Raw genomic sequence first — 16,979 nt, 5'->3', positions numbered from 1 at the left:
CAAGTGCAGGACTGCCAAAGGCATGGGACAGGCACAGGAAGTGTTCATTTCTGGGAGCCGCTTCCTAGGGTGGGTTCCCGAAATCAGCATTACTAGCATGTCCAAGTGACAATGTCTAAAGGCACTGGGGATCCCCCAATACCTGGCCTGAGTGGGCTGCTGGGCTGAGCTGTTTGGGCAAGCTCTGGGACTCGTCTCAGGCGGGAGAGGAGCACCTGGTGCGCACGTGTGGTGCCTCCGGCACAGGAGCGTACCTCCATGCACTGGCACTCGCTGCTTTGCGCCTACACATGCTGGTGCCTGAGGAGGAGCGGTGGTAGATGTGTCATGTCTACGTCCTGGTGACTCCGGAAGGGACAAGCGGCTATGACTGGGCTGCAGGATGTTGGCGTCGTGCGGCAGGTGAGCAGCCACTGGACTGCAGCTTGGGCCTCGCGGCCACCTCAGTACTACCTCCCCCTGCACCTGTTGGAGCCACACGTGCCGGTGAGGACCCAGAGGCAGTAACTTCTGTCACCACCCTTTTTCTGTAACAAACTTTCGAGTAAATAAACACATCTCTAATAAATCTAATAAATGACCTACTTGGAAGAGAGTACTCCCTCTGCTGGGCCATTTCCCAAGAACCTTCCATGGCCAGGACTGGGCTGGCCAGAGAGCCAGGAGCTTCCTCTGGTCTTACACACAGGTGCAGGGTCCCAAGGCTTTGGGCCTTCCTGTACTACTTTCCCAGGCCATAATCAGGGAACTAGATGGGAAAAGGAGCAGCAAGGACACAAACCAGTGCCCATGTAGGATCCTGGGAGTGCAAGTAAGGGTTTAGCCACTGAGCCATTGTGCCAGGCTCTTAAAATTCTTTGAAGTGGCAGTATTTTCAGTTACTAAAATTATTTCAGACAAGAAATGGTTAGTGTTTGTTTTTCTTTGTTATTAGAGACTGATAATTTATTCTTGGACCAGCACGGTGGTGTAGCAAGCTAATTTACCTGCATTGCTGACATTCCAAATCGGTGTTGGTTCAAGTCCCAGCTGCTCCACTTCCCGATGCAGCTCCATGCTTCTGACCTGGGAAAGCAGTCGAGGATGGCTCAAGTCCTTGCTGCAGCGTGGGAGACCAGGCAGAAGGTCTGGCTATTACAGCCTTTGAGGGGAGTCAATCAGTGAATGGAAGATGCTTTTTTTTTTCCCTCTCTTTCTTTATAAAGATGTATTTATTATTGGAAAGATAGATTTGCAGAGAGAATGAGAGACAAATGGCTTCAACAGCGGAGCTGAGCCAATCTGAAGCCAGCAACCTCCTCCGGGCCTCCCACGTGGGTACAGGGTCCCCAGGCTTTGGGCCATCTTCTGCTTCTTTCCCAGGCCACAAGCAGATGGGACACAAACTGGCATCCATGTGGGATGTTGGTGCTTGCTGGCAGAGGATTAGCCAAGTGAGTATCATAATCGCCCCCAATAACTATTTTTCTCTAACTTTGACTTTCAAGTTAAATAAAATTTTTAAAAAAATTCTTGCATTACTGCAGTGAATTTCATTTCTTTTTATCTTGTATGAGTCTCTTTTGAACTTGGATAAATATGAGTGGCAAGCTTCAGCCTTGTGTGGCATCCTGGGGAGGTGGCATGGGAGGGTGCTGCCATGTGTTCAAGGAATGCTCTCTTGTTGTAGGTGGGACCTCTACGGTGAGCCTGGTGGTTACTGACCCAGTAAACAGGAGAGCCTGGAGTCCATCTTGCTAGGCAAGGCCCTCGGCATCACCTCTCACGGTGGTCCTCAGGCTTCATACCCTCTCCATTTTACCTGGGCTGCTGGCTGCACAGACCCATCAGACAGAACTGGTCACCTGTGTGGTCCCAGTGGCTGCACATTCCCCTGTGTATCCTGAATCGTTCCTTGTATGAATTGAAGCAGCCTTGTGTTGGGGTAGCCTCTATCACCAAGTGAATATTGTAGGCTGCTTTCCTGTCTGTTCCTGTGCATTCTAGCATGACTTGCAGCTTGTCCTCAGTCCTGACCATGATGGCAAACAGCAGGCACTGTAGAGCATCCTATTGCATGTGGCAGATTCACCTTCCACACTGAGGGTCTGTGTGCAGTAGGTGGTACACGCTCACCTCACACACAGGTCTGTGTGCAGTAGGTGGTACATACTTCCACACTCAGGGTCTGTGTGTCAGTAGGTGGTACATACTTCCACACTCAGGGTCTGTGTGTCAGTAGGTGGTACATACTTCCACACTCAGGGTCTGTGTGCGGTAGGTGGTACATACTTCCACACTCAGGGTCTGTGTGTCAGTAGGTGGTACATACTTCCACACTCAGGGTCTGTGTCAGTAGGTGGTACATACTTCCACACTCAGGGTCTGTGTGCGGCAGGTGGTACACACTTCCACACTCAGGGTCTGTGTGCGGTAGGTGGTACATACTTCCACACTCAGGGTCTGTGTGCGGCAGGTGGTACATACTTCCACACTCAGGGTCTGTGTGCGGCAGGTGGTACATACTTCCACACTCAGGGTCTGTGTGCGGCAGGTGGTACATACTTCCACACTCAGGGTCTGTGTGCGGCAGGTGGTACATACTTCCACACTCAGGGTCTGTGTGCGGTAGGTGGTACATACTTCCACACTCAGGGTCTGTGTGTCAGTAGGTGGTACATACTTCCACACTCAGGGTCTGTGTCAGTAGGTGGTACATACTTCCACACTCAGGGTCTGTGTGCGGCAGGTGGTACATACTTCCACACTCAGGGTCTGTGTGCGGCAGGTGGTACATACTTCCACACTCAGGGTCTGTGTGCGGCAGGTGGTACATACTTCCACACTCAGGGTCTGTGTGCGGCAGGTGGTACATACTTCCACACTCAGGGTCTGTGTGCGGCAGGTGGTACATACTTCCACACTCAGGGTCTGTGTGCGGCAGGTGGTACATACTTCCACACTCAGGGTCTGTGTGCGGCAGGTGGTACATACTTCCACACTCAGGGTCTGTGTGCGGCAGGTGGTACATACTTCCACACTCAGGGTCTGTGTGCGGCAGGTGGTACATACTTCCACACTCAGGGTCTGTGTACGGTAGGTGGTACATACTTCCACACTCAGGGTCTGTGCAGTAGGTGGTACGCACCTTTCAGGGCCTAAGTGCAGATGGTGCATACTCACACACTCAGGGCCTGGCATGCAGTAGGTGCTGGAGTCCTCAGGAGGTGAGAACAGGCCCATCTACCACAGGTGGGTGTTTCTCAGCCCATACTCCTCTGTCAGTCACATGAGAAGGTGGAATGGGATACATTTCAGAGCATTAGAAGCCACTTGCCCTTCCCAGCACAGACTTTGAGCATTTCTGCATCTACAAATGTAGAAGACCTGGTCAGGGGTTTTCTCAGGATGGGACTGGCTTCCCTCTGCAGAGCCGTGAGGTACAGCTGTGTTGAAACTGCTGTGGTTGGGAGCACATGAGTGATGTTAGCTGCCTCCTGGGCCAGCCCTAATCACCTCATTTCATGGGTTAAATGGCAGGAGTTGTGGCTTCATCTTTAAGTTTCTGGGCCTGGAACTGTCCTGGGAGTGGCTCTATGAGAGGCCCCTTATCTAGAGGAATCCCTGCCACCAGCCTGGGCTGCATTTTGAGAGGCAGAATGACCAAGAGAGAGAGGGGATGACAGATCTGTGGTTCCTTCTCCAAAAGCCACAGCAGACGGAGTCTGGCTAGGCCAAAGCTAGGAGCCAGAAGCTCCATCTGGGTCTCCAATGAAGGTGGCAGAGACGCAGACATTGGGGCATTATGGGCTGCCTCCTAAGCACATCAGCAGGGAACTGGATGGGGAGTGGAATCCGCCTCCCCAGAGTGATGTACTGGATTGCAAGTGGCTGAGGTGCTGTGCTACCACATCTGCCCCATATCGTCACTCCGTTGGGATTCCTTGTGCCTTGCTCTTGGATGGGAAATCCAGGACACTTGTCATTAAGATGGAACCCAAAGAAGCACAGCCCAACAGGGTCTCAGTGGTTCCTGTTCTTGAGAAGCAGCAAGGAGTGGGGTTCCCTCCTGACCATCCTCGCAGCATGCACTCTGTGTTCTGGTGTCAGCCAAAAAGGAAGAAGCAGATGAGGCTTTCTGGTGAGGTTGGTGCTTTAATCCCACTCTGTGAATAGGCTGTGTGGGTGCTGGAGCTGGAGGACACTCAGCACCGTTTTCACTGCAGGAGACCTGATTGGGCCCTTTGGGGATCACAGCGCAGAGACGGGGTGGCTCAGCAGCGGGAGCCCTGAGCATGCCCAGGCCATCTCCCAAGGAGTCCAGGGAAGGTGATGGGGGGACCCTGTTTTCCTAGGCCGAGTGCTTCGTGGGGAGCAGGGCAAGGGGGGTTTGGCTTGGGGAGGGAACACAAGCTTGAGCCAGAAGTCTGTACTATTTCCTTCAGCGTGAAAGCAGCATCGAGATCAGCTGGCCCACATGCCCGTCAGGTTCTCCCAGCGCATTCGGGGGGACACATCTTGGCCTCAGCTGTTGCTAGGATGGAGACCTACGGGTCTGGACTCCAGGCCCACCGAGCATGGCTGACCTGGATGGTGGGAATGTGGAGGATGTTCGAATGAGGTGCAGGAGAGGACGAGCTCCTCCCTTCCCTTGCCCTCTCCAAGAGGTTTCTGAGGCTCCGAGGCAGGAGGTGGGCCTAGTTGTTACCCTTGCTTGTCACAGCAACCAAGAAAAGTGGGTACCGATGGTAGCAGTGGGCCTGGGGAGAAGACCCTGATGCCCACAGGGTCTCTTGGGGGCTGATGGTCCAGCCATTTGCTGGACAGCAGAATATCCTGGCAGCTACTGGCTTACCCCAGTGCTTCCCATCTCCCATCCATGGGGGTTCTTGTGCAGCTCCCATGGGCTCAGTTTCCCCCCTCCGGAGCCCATACAAGACTCCTGTGACTGACAGCAGTGTTCCTACAGATGAGGATGTCTGCAAGGCCCAGACCACCACTGTCCTTGCTCCCTGGCAGTGACTCCACAGCGTTCCCATCCCTGACCTGTGGCTCAGGAGTGAGCATGACCCATGGCCACTAGCTGTGCTTGTGTGGGGCACCCAGGGAGATGGGGCCCAGGACTGTGCCCTGTACACATGGCTGGCAGGAAGTCCCTTCTGGTAGTTCTTATGGGCTGACCTGCTGGGAGGCAATGATTCAGGCCTCACAGGGAGGGCAGAGTGGGTCCATGGCCGTGTGAATTTGCCATCACACTGGGGGCCCAGCCCCATCCTCGTGTCAGATCAGGGACAGATGGGGACAAGCTAGTCCTCCTTCGGCCTCTCTATGGTGAGAAATGTGTCCGCAATGGCTGCCTTTCGTTCCGGATCGCCGAGGGGCTGTTTCTCACGGTTCTGCTCAGCCCTCGCCCTCGTCCAGGATGGTGAGCGCAGGCAGCTGGCACGGGGCAGTGGGTGTAGACCTAGTGGAAAGAGGGCAGGCAGGAGTCAGCTGGGACTTGGTGGGGGCAGTACCAGGGTGGTTCCAGCCTGTCCCTGGCCTGCTGGGGCCCCTGTGCTGGACGGGCACACAGATACTTCTGGAATCTGCAATGGCTGCACTATGGGCCTGGGTGGGGGTCCACTGTCACCTAGGTTGCACCTTGCTCCTCTGCTGCCTAGTGTGAACTGATCTGCCTCTCTGGCTTGGTTTGGCGGTGGCCCTGTTGAGGTCTCTATCAAGCTTCTCAGGTGGCCCAGTATAGACTGCACTCTGCCTTAGCCCTGTCATGAGTCTGAATATCTCTCAGGGGCTGGACTGGGTTCTGAGTTCTCAGTACCAGAACCGCAGCTTCCTGGATCCTGGTCCTTGCCCATCATACATGTGGTGTGCAGACCTCAGGGCCGGGAAGGGCTGCTGCTGGGACATAAGTGGAGCATGGTGGCAACCAGCCTAGGTCCAGGCATTTATGCTTGTTTTGGAGGCTCACTCATCCTCCCAACCTGGAGTCACTGTCACACCTGGGTGTTCACAGTACCCTAAGGACCCTGTGAGTAACCAGTCCAAGGGTGGAATTCCAAGTGTGGGTGTGCTGGTACAGATCTGCACTGGGCCAGGCTGTTGTATGTGCAGGGCAGGGGGAGCGTTTGGCTGCCTTTCCTTCCCCAGCACCATAGCCTGAGTTGGACCTGTGAGTAGTGTTGGTGACCACAGCTGGCACTGATGCTGTCACCTACTGCTTGGCAGTCTGAAGCTGTTGGTGTCTTGGGAGTCAGAATGCAGACTCTACCAGCCATCTGGGTGAACACTCCTACCTCCATCCTGAGTTCTGATCTGATATGCTCTGCCTTTGGTTTAGGAAATGTTCCTCTTTTTTGTTTGTTGTTGCTTTTTAGGAAAGGAAGGAAAGGAAGCTGTGGAAGCTTGGCAAAGAGAACTGTGAGTGGGGTGCTGTTGTGGCTTGGCTATTAGGTATGTAAATGCAGAATAGTGGATGGGGTGATACTGAACACACATCTGAGGAGAAATTGCTGAGATTGGGGATGAACCCACACCCCAACCCGACACATCACGATGCTGTCCTCACCTGCCGGGGAGTCACTGGTAAGATTCTCATCATCGGAATCGGCAAACACCTCGGCCAGCTCCTGGTCAGACATGTCAGTCAGCTCGGTGAGGTCCAGGAGGTCAAAGTGGACCTCCAGAGAGGAGACACTGCTCAGGGGCTCTGAAGGAAGAGGGCATACCATCAACCTAGGCTCAGCTGCCTTCGTGGGCTTGCAGGAGCCTTGTGTGAGTCTGCACTGTGTCCCCTCGTGTGGGGCAAAGAGTCCTGGTGGGTCTGCACTGTGTCCCCTGTGTGGGGCTGAGGGTCCTGGTGGGTCTGCACTGTGTCGCCTGAGTGGGGCTGAGGGTCCTGGTGGGTCTGCACTGTGTCCCCTGAGTGGGGCTGAGGGTCCTGGTGGGTCTGCACTGTGTCCCCTGTGTGGGGCTAAGGGTCCTGGTGGGTCTGCACTGTGTCCCCTGTGTGGGGCTGAGGGTCCTGGTGGGTCTGCACTGTGTCCCCTCGTGTGGGGCTGAGGGTCCTGGTGGGTCTGCACTGTGTCCCCTCGTGTGGGGCTGAGGGTCCTGGTGGGTCTGCACTGTGTCCCCTATGAGTGGGGCTGAGGGTCCTGGTGGGTCTGCACTGTGTCCCCTGAGTGGGGCTGAGGGTCCTGGTGGGTCTGCACTGTGTCCCCTGTGTGGGGCTGAGGGTCCTGGTGGGTCTGCACTGTGTCCCCTCGTGTGGGGCTGAGGGTCCTGGTGGGTCTGCACTGTGTCCCCTGTGTGGGGCTGAGGGTCCTGGTGGGTCTGCACTGTGTCCCCTGTGTGGGGCTGAGGGTCCTGGTGGGTCTGCACTGTGTCCCCTATGAGTGGGGCTGAGGGTCCTGGTGGGTCTGCACTGTGTCCCCTGTGTGGGGCTGAGGGTCCTGGTGGGTCTGCACTGTGTCCCCTGTGTGGGGCTGAGGGTCCTGGTGGGTCTGCACTGTGTCCCCTGAGTGGGGCTGAGGGTCCTGGTGGGTCTGCACTGTGTCCCCTATGAGTGGGGCTGAGGGTCCTGGTGGGTCTGCACTGTGTCCCCTGAGTGGGGCTGAGGGTCCTGGTGGGTCTGCACTGTGTCCCCTATGAGTGGGGCTGAGGGTCCTGGTGGGTCTGCACTGTGTCCCCTCGTGTGGGGCTGAGGGCCCTGGTAAGTCTTCCTGGCATCTCCCTGTGGCCCAGGCACAAGTCAGATCTTTCTATGAAGCCAGCTTGGTCAGTTTGAACCTTGACCCACACGATCCTCTGTACACCCCTGAATCTCCACAGCCTTTCATGGCTTTTATTATGAAGAACTACATCTTGGCTCATGGAAGCTTTTCTGTGAGGGCTCAGCCCTGTGTTTCTGTGTTGTGGGCTGCCTGGCTTACTCTTTGGGGCTCTGGGTTCTGTAGAGAGTATGCCAGCTGGGATACTCACGCCTTCTCTCTGTGACCTGCAGGAACCCTGGGGCTGGGACTGTAGGCCCTCCCTCGTCCTCTGTCACTGGTGTGTGGCAGCCGTCTCCCATCCCATAGGCTGTGACATCCAGGGCAGCTTGGGGCACCTCGACATGCTTAACGGTCTCTGCAACCAAAGGCACAGTGTTAGCTGCAGATGGTTGGGGTCCCTGTACGCTACCCTGATGGGGCCAGAGAGGTAGGTACCTCAGGCCTTTGAGGCTCTGGCAATAACTCAAGAAGGTTTGAGGCTGGGCCTCTTATGGGAGCATGGGGAATTCTCCATGGAGGCTGCCCGAGTCCAGTGCAGCTCAGAATGGGCAAGTCCCATCAGCTTGGGGCCCCCAGTCCTGTCTGACCCCTGGTCTGTCCCTCCTTTGTGGAGCCTTCCTGACTTCAAAGGCCTGCTTCTCCCAGTGAAAGGAGGGAAGTAGATGGATGTGGGGCACCATGGTATCTTTCCATGCTTGGGTTGCCTTTGTTGCCCTGCCAGCCCCACCTCACCCCTTTTTAAGGCATAGCTGCCACTCATCCCAGCCACCCACCACCCAGGGGGTGCTGCCTGGCCCAGGGGTCTCCAGAATGAAAGGCAGGCACAGCTTTCTGTGCTGCCCTCTGGATTCCAAGGCACCATGTGACCTGGACAAGACTCCGCAGCCACCATTCCACCCCTGCCTTGGTTCCTGCCATGGCTAGCCCCCTGTGTGGCCATCCCCTAGAGGCCCAATGTGGATATGTCAGTTTTCCTCAGCAGTTCTAGATCTTGCACCAGAGGGACCTACTGTAGTTTTCTGCCCATATCTGAGTAGTTCTCCAGTGAGCTGCTGCTGCACTTGTCTGTGGTTCTGTGGTCAGAGGGATGACCACTGTCCCAGCTCACACAATCATCACCTGTTTGGCCACCTGAGGCCGCATGGGTGTGTCTGGAATTCCAGGATGTTCAACAACAGGAGCCAGGGCTCTCAGCACCAACCACTGCCTGGGATGGGATGGCCTATGCCCCTGGACACAGTGGTCAGCAGCCTGGGTGTCACTGGGCAGGACCCATGGCTTTCTGAAAGGTAAGATGAAGGTGCAGCTGCAGAGCTGGCTGGGTGAGGACCCCCTGACCCAGGCCCTCCATCTCCATCGCCAAATGCTGTGTCATTGTGTGGCTATGGCTCAGGCACAGAGTATCTAGTTCCCGTGTGTCCATGGCCTCTGGGATGTGGTTTCTGAGCATCCTTGAGAGGTGAAATGACACCACCACCCAGCCTGGCAAGGACATTGCCCATCCAGAGGACAAAGGATGTGAAGGACTCTGCTGTGAGCAGGGCATCTGGAGCCTTCCCTTGCCCATCTGCAGGGCTGGGGGGAGGGGGTTGGGGCAGCAATCCAGATGGCCCCAGGGTCCCCCACTAAGGGTACAAGAGTGTGTCTTGTATCCTGCAGGCTTGTGCAGCAGCTAAGCTCGGGGCCATAACAAGTGCAAGGCAGGGGTCTAGGACCTGCCACAGTCAGGTTGGGGCAGGCAGTGTCCTCCGAGGCGTGGCCAGCTCAGACCTCTGAGAGGAAAGCCAAGGTGCAGAAGCCCTTTTCACTCGCCTGGGTTTATAGGTCAGGCCCAAACCCCCATCCCTGGAGCAGGCACCTCAGTCGGGTGAGGTGTGGGTGCTGCTGGGGGCCACAGGGCAGGCTTATCTCCAAAATGGGATTCTGCAGTCCTGCCCCTCCAGGCGTCCCCAGGGCTGACTACTGACACCTTGTGCTTTGCTGTTGACCTATTTTCTAGCACGTTCCAGACTGGGAGAAGTTGGCCCAAATCTCATGTTCCCTGCCCTGAGCTGAGAAGTGGTTAATGAAGTGAGTGGGTGAGGACCCAGTAGCTGCTGGGAGGGAAGAGCTGGTGGCACTGAGCTGCATTCCCAGTACTTGAGAGCCCCCTGAGGGCAGAGCCACAACCTCCAGGGTTAGTCCTGGGAGGTTTTCAAAAGCCCTACCCTTTAGGTCTCATTTCTGAGTTCAGATCTGTACCAAAAGGCCTGGGAGTGGGGCAGGGCCTCCAGCCTACTGTTCCCACCCTCCAGAACTCAGATTACCCAAGTCCTGGTTCCCATATGAGATCTCCCGGGATCCCACTCAGGCAAAATCAGGAAACGGGGACAGGGGAGGGGAGGTCCTACTGCCCCTTGCCGGGTGCACTTTGCTGGGTCCCCAGCCACATACTCCAAGTGGGCACCTGGGAAAACATTTGTTTTCACAGTGAATTGGGCTCTGACGTCCCTGCCTGTACACTGGAGTCTCAGAAACCTCAGGGAGGCAGTAAGAGGAGCAAAGCCTTGAGCCCCTTCCCAGGGCTCCTCATTCCTCTTACCACAGTCACCCCCAACCCTGCTAGAGCTGAGGGGGGAAAAACGGGAGACGGGAGTGGGGGTGAGGAACGGCTCTGAGCTGCCCAATCCCTTCCCAAACCCACAAAGATGCTCTTGGGAAGGCCCAGGGCCTGGGACTGTCCATGGCCAGAGAGGGCTCTGCCCCACCAGCCCTTGTGTGTATGGGGTGCCCAGGGGGACTGAAAGCCGGCTCCCAGGCAGGCCACCATCCCCCAAGCCTCGGCTTCCAGAGGAAGCTCTGCATGCTACCCTCATACCTGCGGGCTCCCCGGGGAGACCTGCAAGACACCCAGGAATCCCCCAGTCCTTCTGGAAAGGGGTGTGGGAGGATGGGGTATTTCCTTACAGAGGATCTCAGTCCTCAAGGATCCCCGCAGCCCACGGGGTCTGTGGGAAGGGGTGTGCCATGCACATCCCCTCCCAGAGAGACCGGCCACACCTGCAGCCTCGCCAGTCCCCTGCAGAAGATCGGAGTCCCACGCCCCTTTGCGGCCTTCTGGACCTGCTCTGGACGGGGTCTGCCCGGAGTCGCGGCTGGGGCAAACAAAGCAGACCCACAAGAAAGCCGGCACTGAATCCCGCCCCCCACACCCCCAGCTCTCCGGCTCCGCTGAAAGGGGGCGCGGAGCACAACTCTGGGTCCCCCAGCCAGGAACGGGGCGGGGTACGAGGGGCGGGGACCGGCCTAAGCGCCCCTAGTCTGCGGGGCCGGCCGGGTATCCTCTTCCGCCCCCCCAGCTTGGGGCCAGGCTCGGTGGGCCTGGGGGAAAGGCGCCGCGGCAGGGGGGTCCCGATGCTGGGTCGGCACTCACCTCCCGGGTCGGCGCTCTCCGGGGGCTCCATGCGGCTGCTGGGTTCTGCGAGGGGCGCTGGCGGCGGCGGCGGCGACAGCAGCGGCGTCACCCGGCCCGGGCGCCCCAACAGCTGCGGCTGCGGCGGCGCGGCCCCGGCTCCGGGCGCACAGCATCGGGGCAGCGGCCGGGGGGCCGCGGCGGCGGGGAGGAGCCCGCGGGGCGGGGCGCACAGCTGCTCCCGGGCTCGGGTCCCCTCCGCATCGCCCCCCAGTCGCGGCAGGACAGGTGCGGCCCCGCCCGCCCCGCGCGCGCCCCCTGTCGGCCCCGCGAGCCCCGCTGCTGCCCCGGCGACCTCGGCGCCCTCCGACGCGCCCCGGCCCCGTGGCCTCGGAGCCCGGCCGGGCACCCGCGCCGGCCTGCGTTCCTCTGCCCGGGCTCCGGCGTTCGCGCGCCGGCTGACTGCGTGCGGCCGGGGGGCTGGAGGGGAGGAGCACAAAGGGGGGAGGGGGCTGCTGCGGCGGGTGGGGGGCGGGCCACAGGCCCGCGGGAGGGCAGGGTCCGAGGTGCAGACGCTGAAGCCGGGTGCAGGCAGTGCCCGTGCCAGGGCACGCACCAGGGCCTGTGCCAGCCCTTTGGGCGCAGGTGCCGCAGTAATTCTTCCGGAGGCGCTGAAAACCTAATGGGGAAGAAGCTGGGTCCAGAGGGGCAGTCATTTTCTGTAGTGCACAGGCAGCACCCGAAGTTACAAGTCGGATCATGGGCCCAGAGAGGGAGGTCACTGCCCCAGGTGCACAGCAACACCGCAAGTCCGAGCCCATACTCTTTACAAAGTTAAACCATGGGAAGCATGAGTTTGTTTCTGGCAGACATGGCTGGCAGAGGATTGAGATGGGAGGATTTCCACTGGAACAGCTTGCAGGCAGGCATCGGCTCGAGGCTGCCTTCACAGAGCTTCACCCCCCAAACGCGCAGTGCAGTCAGCACCGGGCAGCCCACGACCTCTCTGAAGGGAGTGTGGGTACTTCCCACCTTCCTTTAGTTTATAAAGCTAATAGCAAACTCCTGGTTAAAACATTCTGGAAAGATCTTATGGCCCATGGGACAAGCTGGGAGTTGCCTAAGAGTCAGGGGTGAAGTTAAGCAACAGGGTGGGGGGGAAGGAAGCTGATCCATAGGTGGTCTAGGAGGGAGGTGTGGCTGGGCAGGTGACCGCTGGGGTGGTCACATGTCTCAGAACTGGCCACAGGGCATTGTTTCGGGGCAGAGGTTACTAGGCTGCCGGCTCCCCAGGAAGGCTGCTACTAACGTCAGATAATCGTGTGGTGCTGTGAGGAAGCCCAGGCCACACAAGAGCTCAGATCGCAGCCAGCATCCAGCATCCAGGCACAGACCCACAGCTGGACATAGGCCTGGGAGAGGTTGGCAGACAGCCACAGGCCCACAGCTGGACATAGACCTGGGAGGGGCTGGGGAATAGAACCTAGCTGGGTTGTCCACCCTGGGACATGTGTGAGCAGACCACATGCAGCCACTGTATTGGGGCACTGTATGTTAGGGTTACTTGCTACGCAGCTACATCACTCAGTACTTCTGTCAATCTAAGAGATGAATAAATGGGACAGATGGGTCTTGTCAAAGGTTCCCAGCTGACTCCAGAGGCTGTTTCATGAAGAACATTTTCAAACGCATTAAAGCAGGGAGAGTTGCACAACCGACCCACTTAAGGCTCAGATCCAACACTTAACCACCTTGTAACTGAGCTCAATGCTCCGTCACCTCCTTTCGCAGGTGAGCTTTATTGAAGTAAATTCTGTACACAGAGTATCATTTCATTTTTGAATTCCACCTCTAAGGGAAAATCCAGTAGTTTTTTTGTTTTGGTTTGGGTTTTTTTTAAAGATTTATTTTTATTATTTTTTATTGGAAAGGCGGATATACAGAGAGGAAGATCTTCCGTCCGATGATTCACTCCCCAAGTGAGCGCAACGGCCGATGCTATGCCGATCCGAAGCCAGGAGCCTCTTCCGGGTCTCCCACGCGGGTGCAGGGTCCCAAAGCTTTGGGCCGTCCTCCACTGCTTTCCCGGGCCACAGGCAGGGAGCTGGATGGGAAGCAGGGCTGCCGGGATTAGAACCGGCGCCCATATGGGATCCTGGGCGTGCAAGGCGAGGACCTTAACCACTGCACCACTGCGCCGGGCCCAAAAATCCAGTGTTTTAAACATTTTTAAAGATTTATATATTTTTCTTTTTGATCTGCCATCTGCGGTGGGGCCACCACCACGATGCAGATCTTCGTCAAGACCCTTATGGGCAAGACCATCACCCTTGAGGTTGAGCCATCGGATACGATAGAAAATGTAAAAGCCAAAATCCAGGATAAGGAAGGAATTCCTGCAGTTCGGCAAAGACTGATCTTTGCTGGCAAGCAGCTGGAGGATGGCCGAACTTTATCTGACTACAACATTCAGAAGGAGTCCACTCTGCACCTGGTGCTGAGACTCCGTGGTGGTGTCAAGAAAAGGAAGAAGTCGTACACCACTCCCAAGAAGAACAAGCACAAGAGGAAGAAGGTTAAGCTGGCTGTCCTCAAGTACTACAGGGTGGATGAGAACGGTAAAATCAGCCGCCTGCGTCGCGAGTGCCCCTCTGACAGGTGCAGTGCTGGCGTGTTCATGGTTGGCCATTTCGATAGGCATTACTGCGGCAAGTGCTGTCTGACCCACTGCTTCAACAAGCCTGAAGACAAGTAACTGTATGAGGAATCAATAAAAGATGCTGACCAGCAAAAAAAAAAAAAATATATATATATATATATATATATATTTTTATTTGAAAGGCAGATTTACCGAAAGAAGGCGAGAAATAATGAAAGAGAGATCTTCCATCCACTAGTTTATTCTGCAAATGGGCGCTATGGCCAGAGCTGAGCCAATCTGGAGACAGGAGCTTTTTCTGGGTCTCCCAAATGGGTGCAGGGGCCCAAGGATCTGGGCCATCCTCCTCTGCTTTTCCAGACCATAAGCAGGAAGCTGGACGGGAAGTGGGGCAGCTGAGACATGAACCAGTACTCATATGGGATGCCAGCACCAGCAGGTAGAGGATGAGCTCCTTAAGCATTCTTGGTACCTTGATGTCCATGTCTTCGGTTAACCTGGACAACCAGGCAGTCGTGTTAGAAGAACCCAGTGTTGTAGAAGGGTCAGTTGGTTCGACACCTTAAGGCTTGCTTTGGGATTTTGTTGGAAAATAGGATGCCATTTATTTGGGTTTTTGAGCTATACAGCTTGATGCTGAATAAAAGTGTCTTAAGCCACACATGCTCAGAAGAGGATCTTTTCGTTTTTATTTTTATTGGAAAGTCAGTTACACAGAGAGAAGAGACAGAGGGGAGGATTTTCTGTATAATTTACAGCTGGAGCTGAGCCAATCCGAAGCCAGGAGCCTCCTCCAGGTCTCCCACACAGGTACAGGGACCAAAGCCTTGGGCCGTCCTCCACTGTTTTCACACAGGCAGGGAGCTGGATGGGAAGCAGGGCCACCAGAATTAGAACCGGCGCCCATATGGGATCTGGTGTGTTCAAGGCAAGGGCTTTAATCGCTATGCTATTGCACCAGGCTCTCAAATTCTGTTTTAAAAGCACAGGTCACAGTAGGCCCTGTTGGCAGCCAGGGCTCCTTCCCTATTTATGTCTGTGATCCACGCTGCTGAACCAGCTCTGTTGTTGGTTTGTGACAAATAAATATGCTGTCCAGGCTGTCCTGAACTAACCCTCTTGTTCTTACTCTTTTTGCTGCAAGAAACTGAGTGTATTTGTTTAGTTCAGGACTTAAAAGCAGACAGCTGCAACATATTCACACAACCAGTGTGAAGCACTCAGATACAGGTTCAGCCATCAGCTCTGCTATATGCCCAGCCAAGCCTCCTCCAGGAGCTCCTCTCTCCCCATCGCAGTCACTGAGGAGCAGGCCCCTGTCAGGCCAACAGAGCCTGGTACTGCAGTCCTGGCTCCTGGTTGCCCAGACTTCACTCAGGATGTGCGATAAATCAAGTACAGCTCATGGTCTGTGCAGGCCGAGTCAGTTCAGTCTTTCCAAGAACAATCAGTGCCTGGGTGGGTGAGCAGCAGGACTCCTCATGGTGTGAGGCATGAGTCCCAAGCACACCCAGTGCACTTCCTTCTCTGTTGGTGAGAAGTACCTTAGCCCGTCTGGGCAGTGTCCCCAATAAAACTCTGTAGGGAGGTGTAAGGGTCTGAAGTCTCCATCTCCAAAACAAATGTGGAAAGACTTGTTGCAAGGCATTTTGAAAGCACTCAAGCTAAGTGCCCATCAGATAGGCAGTGGCTGTTGACAGGTCAGGCTGGTGACTGCTGGAGTGTGTGTGGCACTCTGAACATGGTTGGCTGTCAGGAGAGGAAAGTGACAGCTTCCCCCTCTCTGGAAGATGTTTCTAGTTCCTCACCCCTGAGAACGGTGGCACACTGCTGGGGCCTCTGCAGGAAGGGCCGTTTTCTTTTCTAAAAGATATATGTGCACCACAATGTTTAAGTAAAATGTTAAATACTCAGATTAAGAAAAAAATGTATGTGAAAGGCAGAATAAGGGAGAGGGAGGGAGGGAAGACGACCTCTCGCTTGCTGGCTCACCTCAGAAACTGACCACCTCTCCATAGTCACGTGTGGAAAAGAAATAGCTTTTGTTTTGTTTTGTTTTTTAAAGATTTATTTATTTTCATTGGAAAGTCAGATATACAGACAGGAGGAGAGACAGAGAGGAAGATCTTCTGCCTGATGCTTCATTCCCCAAAGTGGCTGCAACAGCTGGAGCTGAGCCAATCCACGTTCAAGGTGAGGACTTTAGCCACTATGCTATCGCGCCAGGCCCAGGAAGTAGCTTTTATTTTACTCTAGAGAACATCAGCTTGGATCTCTCCATAAGAGAGCAGTTGCATGAGCCTTTTTTTTTTTTAAGATTTATTTTTTATTGGAAAGGCAGACAGAAAGATCTTCCATGTGCTGGTTCACTCCCCAAATGATCACAAATTTGAAAGGCAAATTTTACCTAGAGAAGGAGAGGTAGCGAGATCTATCTATCGGCTCTCCCCACAAATGACTGCAACAGCCGGAGCTGAGCCAATCAGAAGCCAGGAGCCAGGAGCCTCTTCCAGGTCTCTCACATGGGTGTAGGGTTTGAAAGACTTGAGCCATCCGCCACTGCTTTCCCAGGGCATAAGCAGGGAGCTGGATGGGAAGTGGAACAACCGGGACATGAAACGGCGTCCATTTGGGATGTATGGAGCTTGATGGGAAATGGAGCAGGTGGGACCTGAACTTGCACCCATATGAGATGCCGGCGCTACAAAGGCAAAGATGGTCAGCTTTGGGGCTATCACAATCCTGGGAACTTCTTGAGTTGTCACAGCCAGTATTTATTTTCTCTTATCCTGGGCCTCCTTGTCTTCACCAGATTTCACTGTTCCCGTGAAACCTGGTTTCTCGGTTAGTGCCCGCGGCGTCCTGCACATGAGCCACAAAGCCAGGGTTGACCCGTGTGGCACTCTCTGTTCTCCCACGAGCTCGCCTTCCCCGGCCCACGCGTCCACCCCATCAGTCTCCATCCCTTGGTGGCAGTCCTGACTCACAGGCCCCGGCCCGAGGGGCGCCGGCTCCGTCCTCCCTGCCCTCCTCGTCCTCCCCGTCCTCGCAGTCCTCCCCGTCCTCCCGGTCCTCGCCTTCCTCCCGTCCTCCGTCCCTGCCTCCCGTCCTCCGTCCTCGCCTCTCCCGTCCTCCGTCCTCCGCCTCCCGTCTCCGGTTCTCGCTGTCCTCCCCGTCC

General features: G+C 55.9%; 2 protein-coding genes across 2 annotated transcripts; one reads left to right on the top strand and one right to left on the bottom strand.

The window, feature by feature from the left end:
• Nucleotides 1–5,285: 5,285 nt before the first annotated feature.
• DBNDD1 (dysbindin domain containing 1) lies at nt 5,286–11,236 on the bottom strand. Its single transcript, XM_040982018.1, has 4 exons — nt 11,164–11,236; nt 7,960–8,106; nt 6,548–6,688; nt 5,286–5,443 (listed from the first exon to the last, which is right to left on the bottom strand). The coding sequence occupies exons 1-4, from the start codon at nt 11,192–11,194 to the stop codon at nt 5,286–5,288; spliced, it is 477 nt and encodes a 158-aa protein (XP_040837952.1). The 5' UTR covers nt 11,195–11,236.
• Nucleotides 11,237–13,398: 2,162 nt separating this feature from the next.
• LOC121157683 (ubiquitin-40S ribosomal protein S27a-like) lies at nt 13,399–13,945 on the top strand. Its single transcript, XM_040982017.1, has one exon. It carries the CDS (start codon nt 13,430–13,432, stop codon nt 13,895–13,897), a length of 468 nt encoding a protein of 155 aa, XP_040837951.1. The 5' UTR covers nt 13,399–13,429; the 3' UTR covers nt 13,898–13,945.
• Nucleotides 13,946–16,979: the final 3,034 nt, after the last annotated feature.

Source organism: Ochotona curzoniae, unplaced genomic scaffold (genome assembly GCF_017591425.1).
Source record: "Ochotona curzoniae isolate NIBS_2020 unplaced genomic scaffold, NIBS_Ocur_1.0 contig_3622, whole genome shotgun sequence".
In the NCBI taxonomy this organism is placed as follows: Eukaryota; Metazoa; Chordata; class Mammalia; order Lagomorpha; family Ochotonidae; genus Ochotona; species Ochotona curzoniae.
The sequence above is the reverse complement of the archived record's forward strand: the minus strand, read 5'-3'. Positions and strand labels throughout refer to the sequence as shown.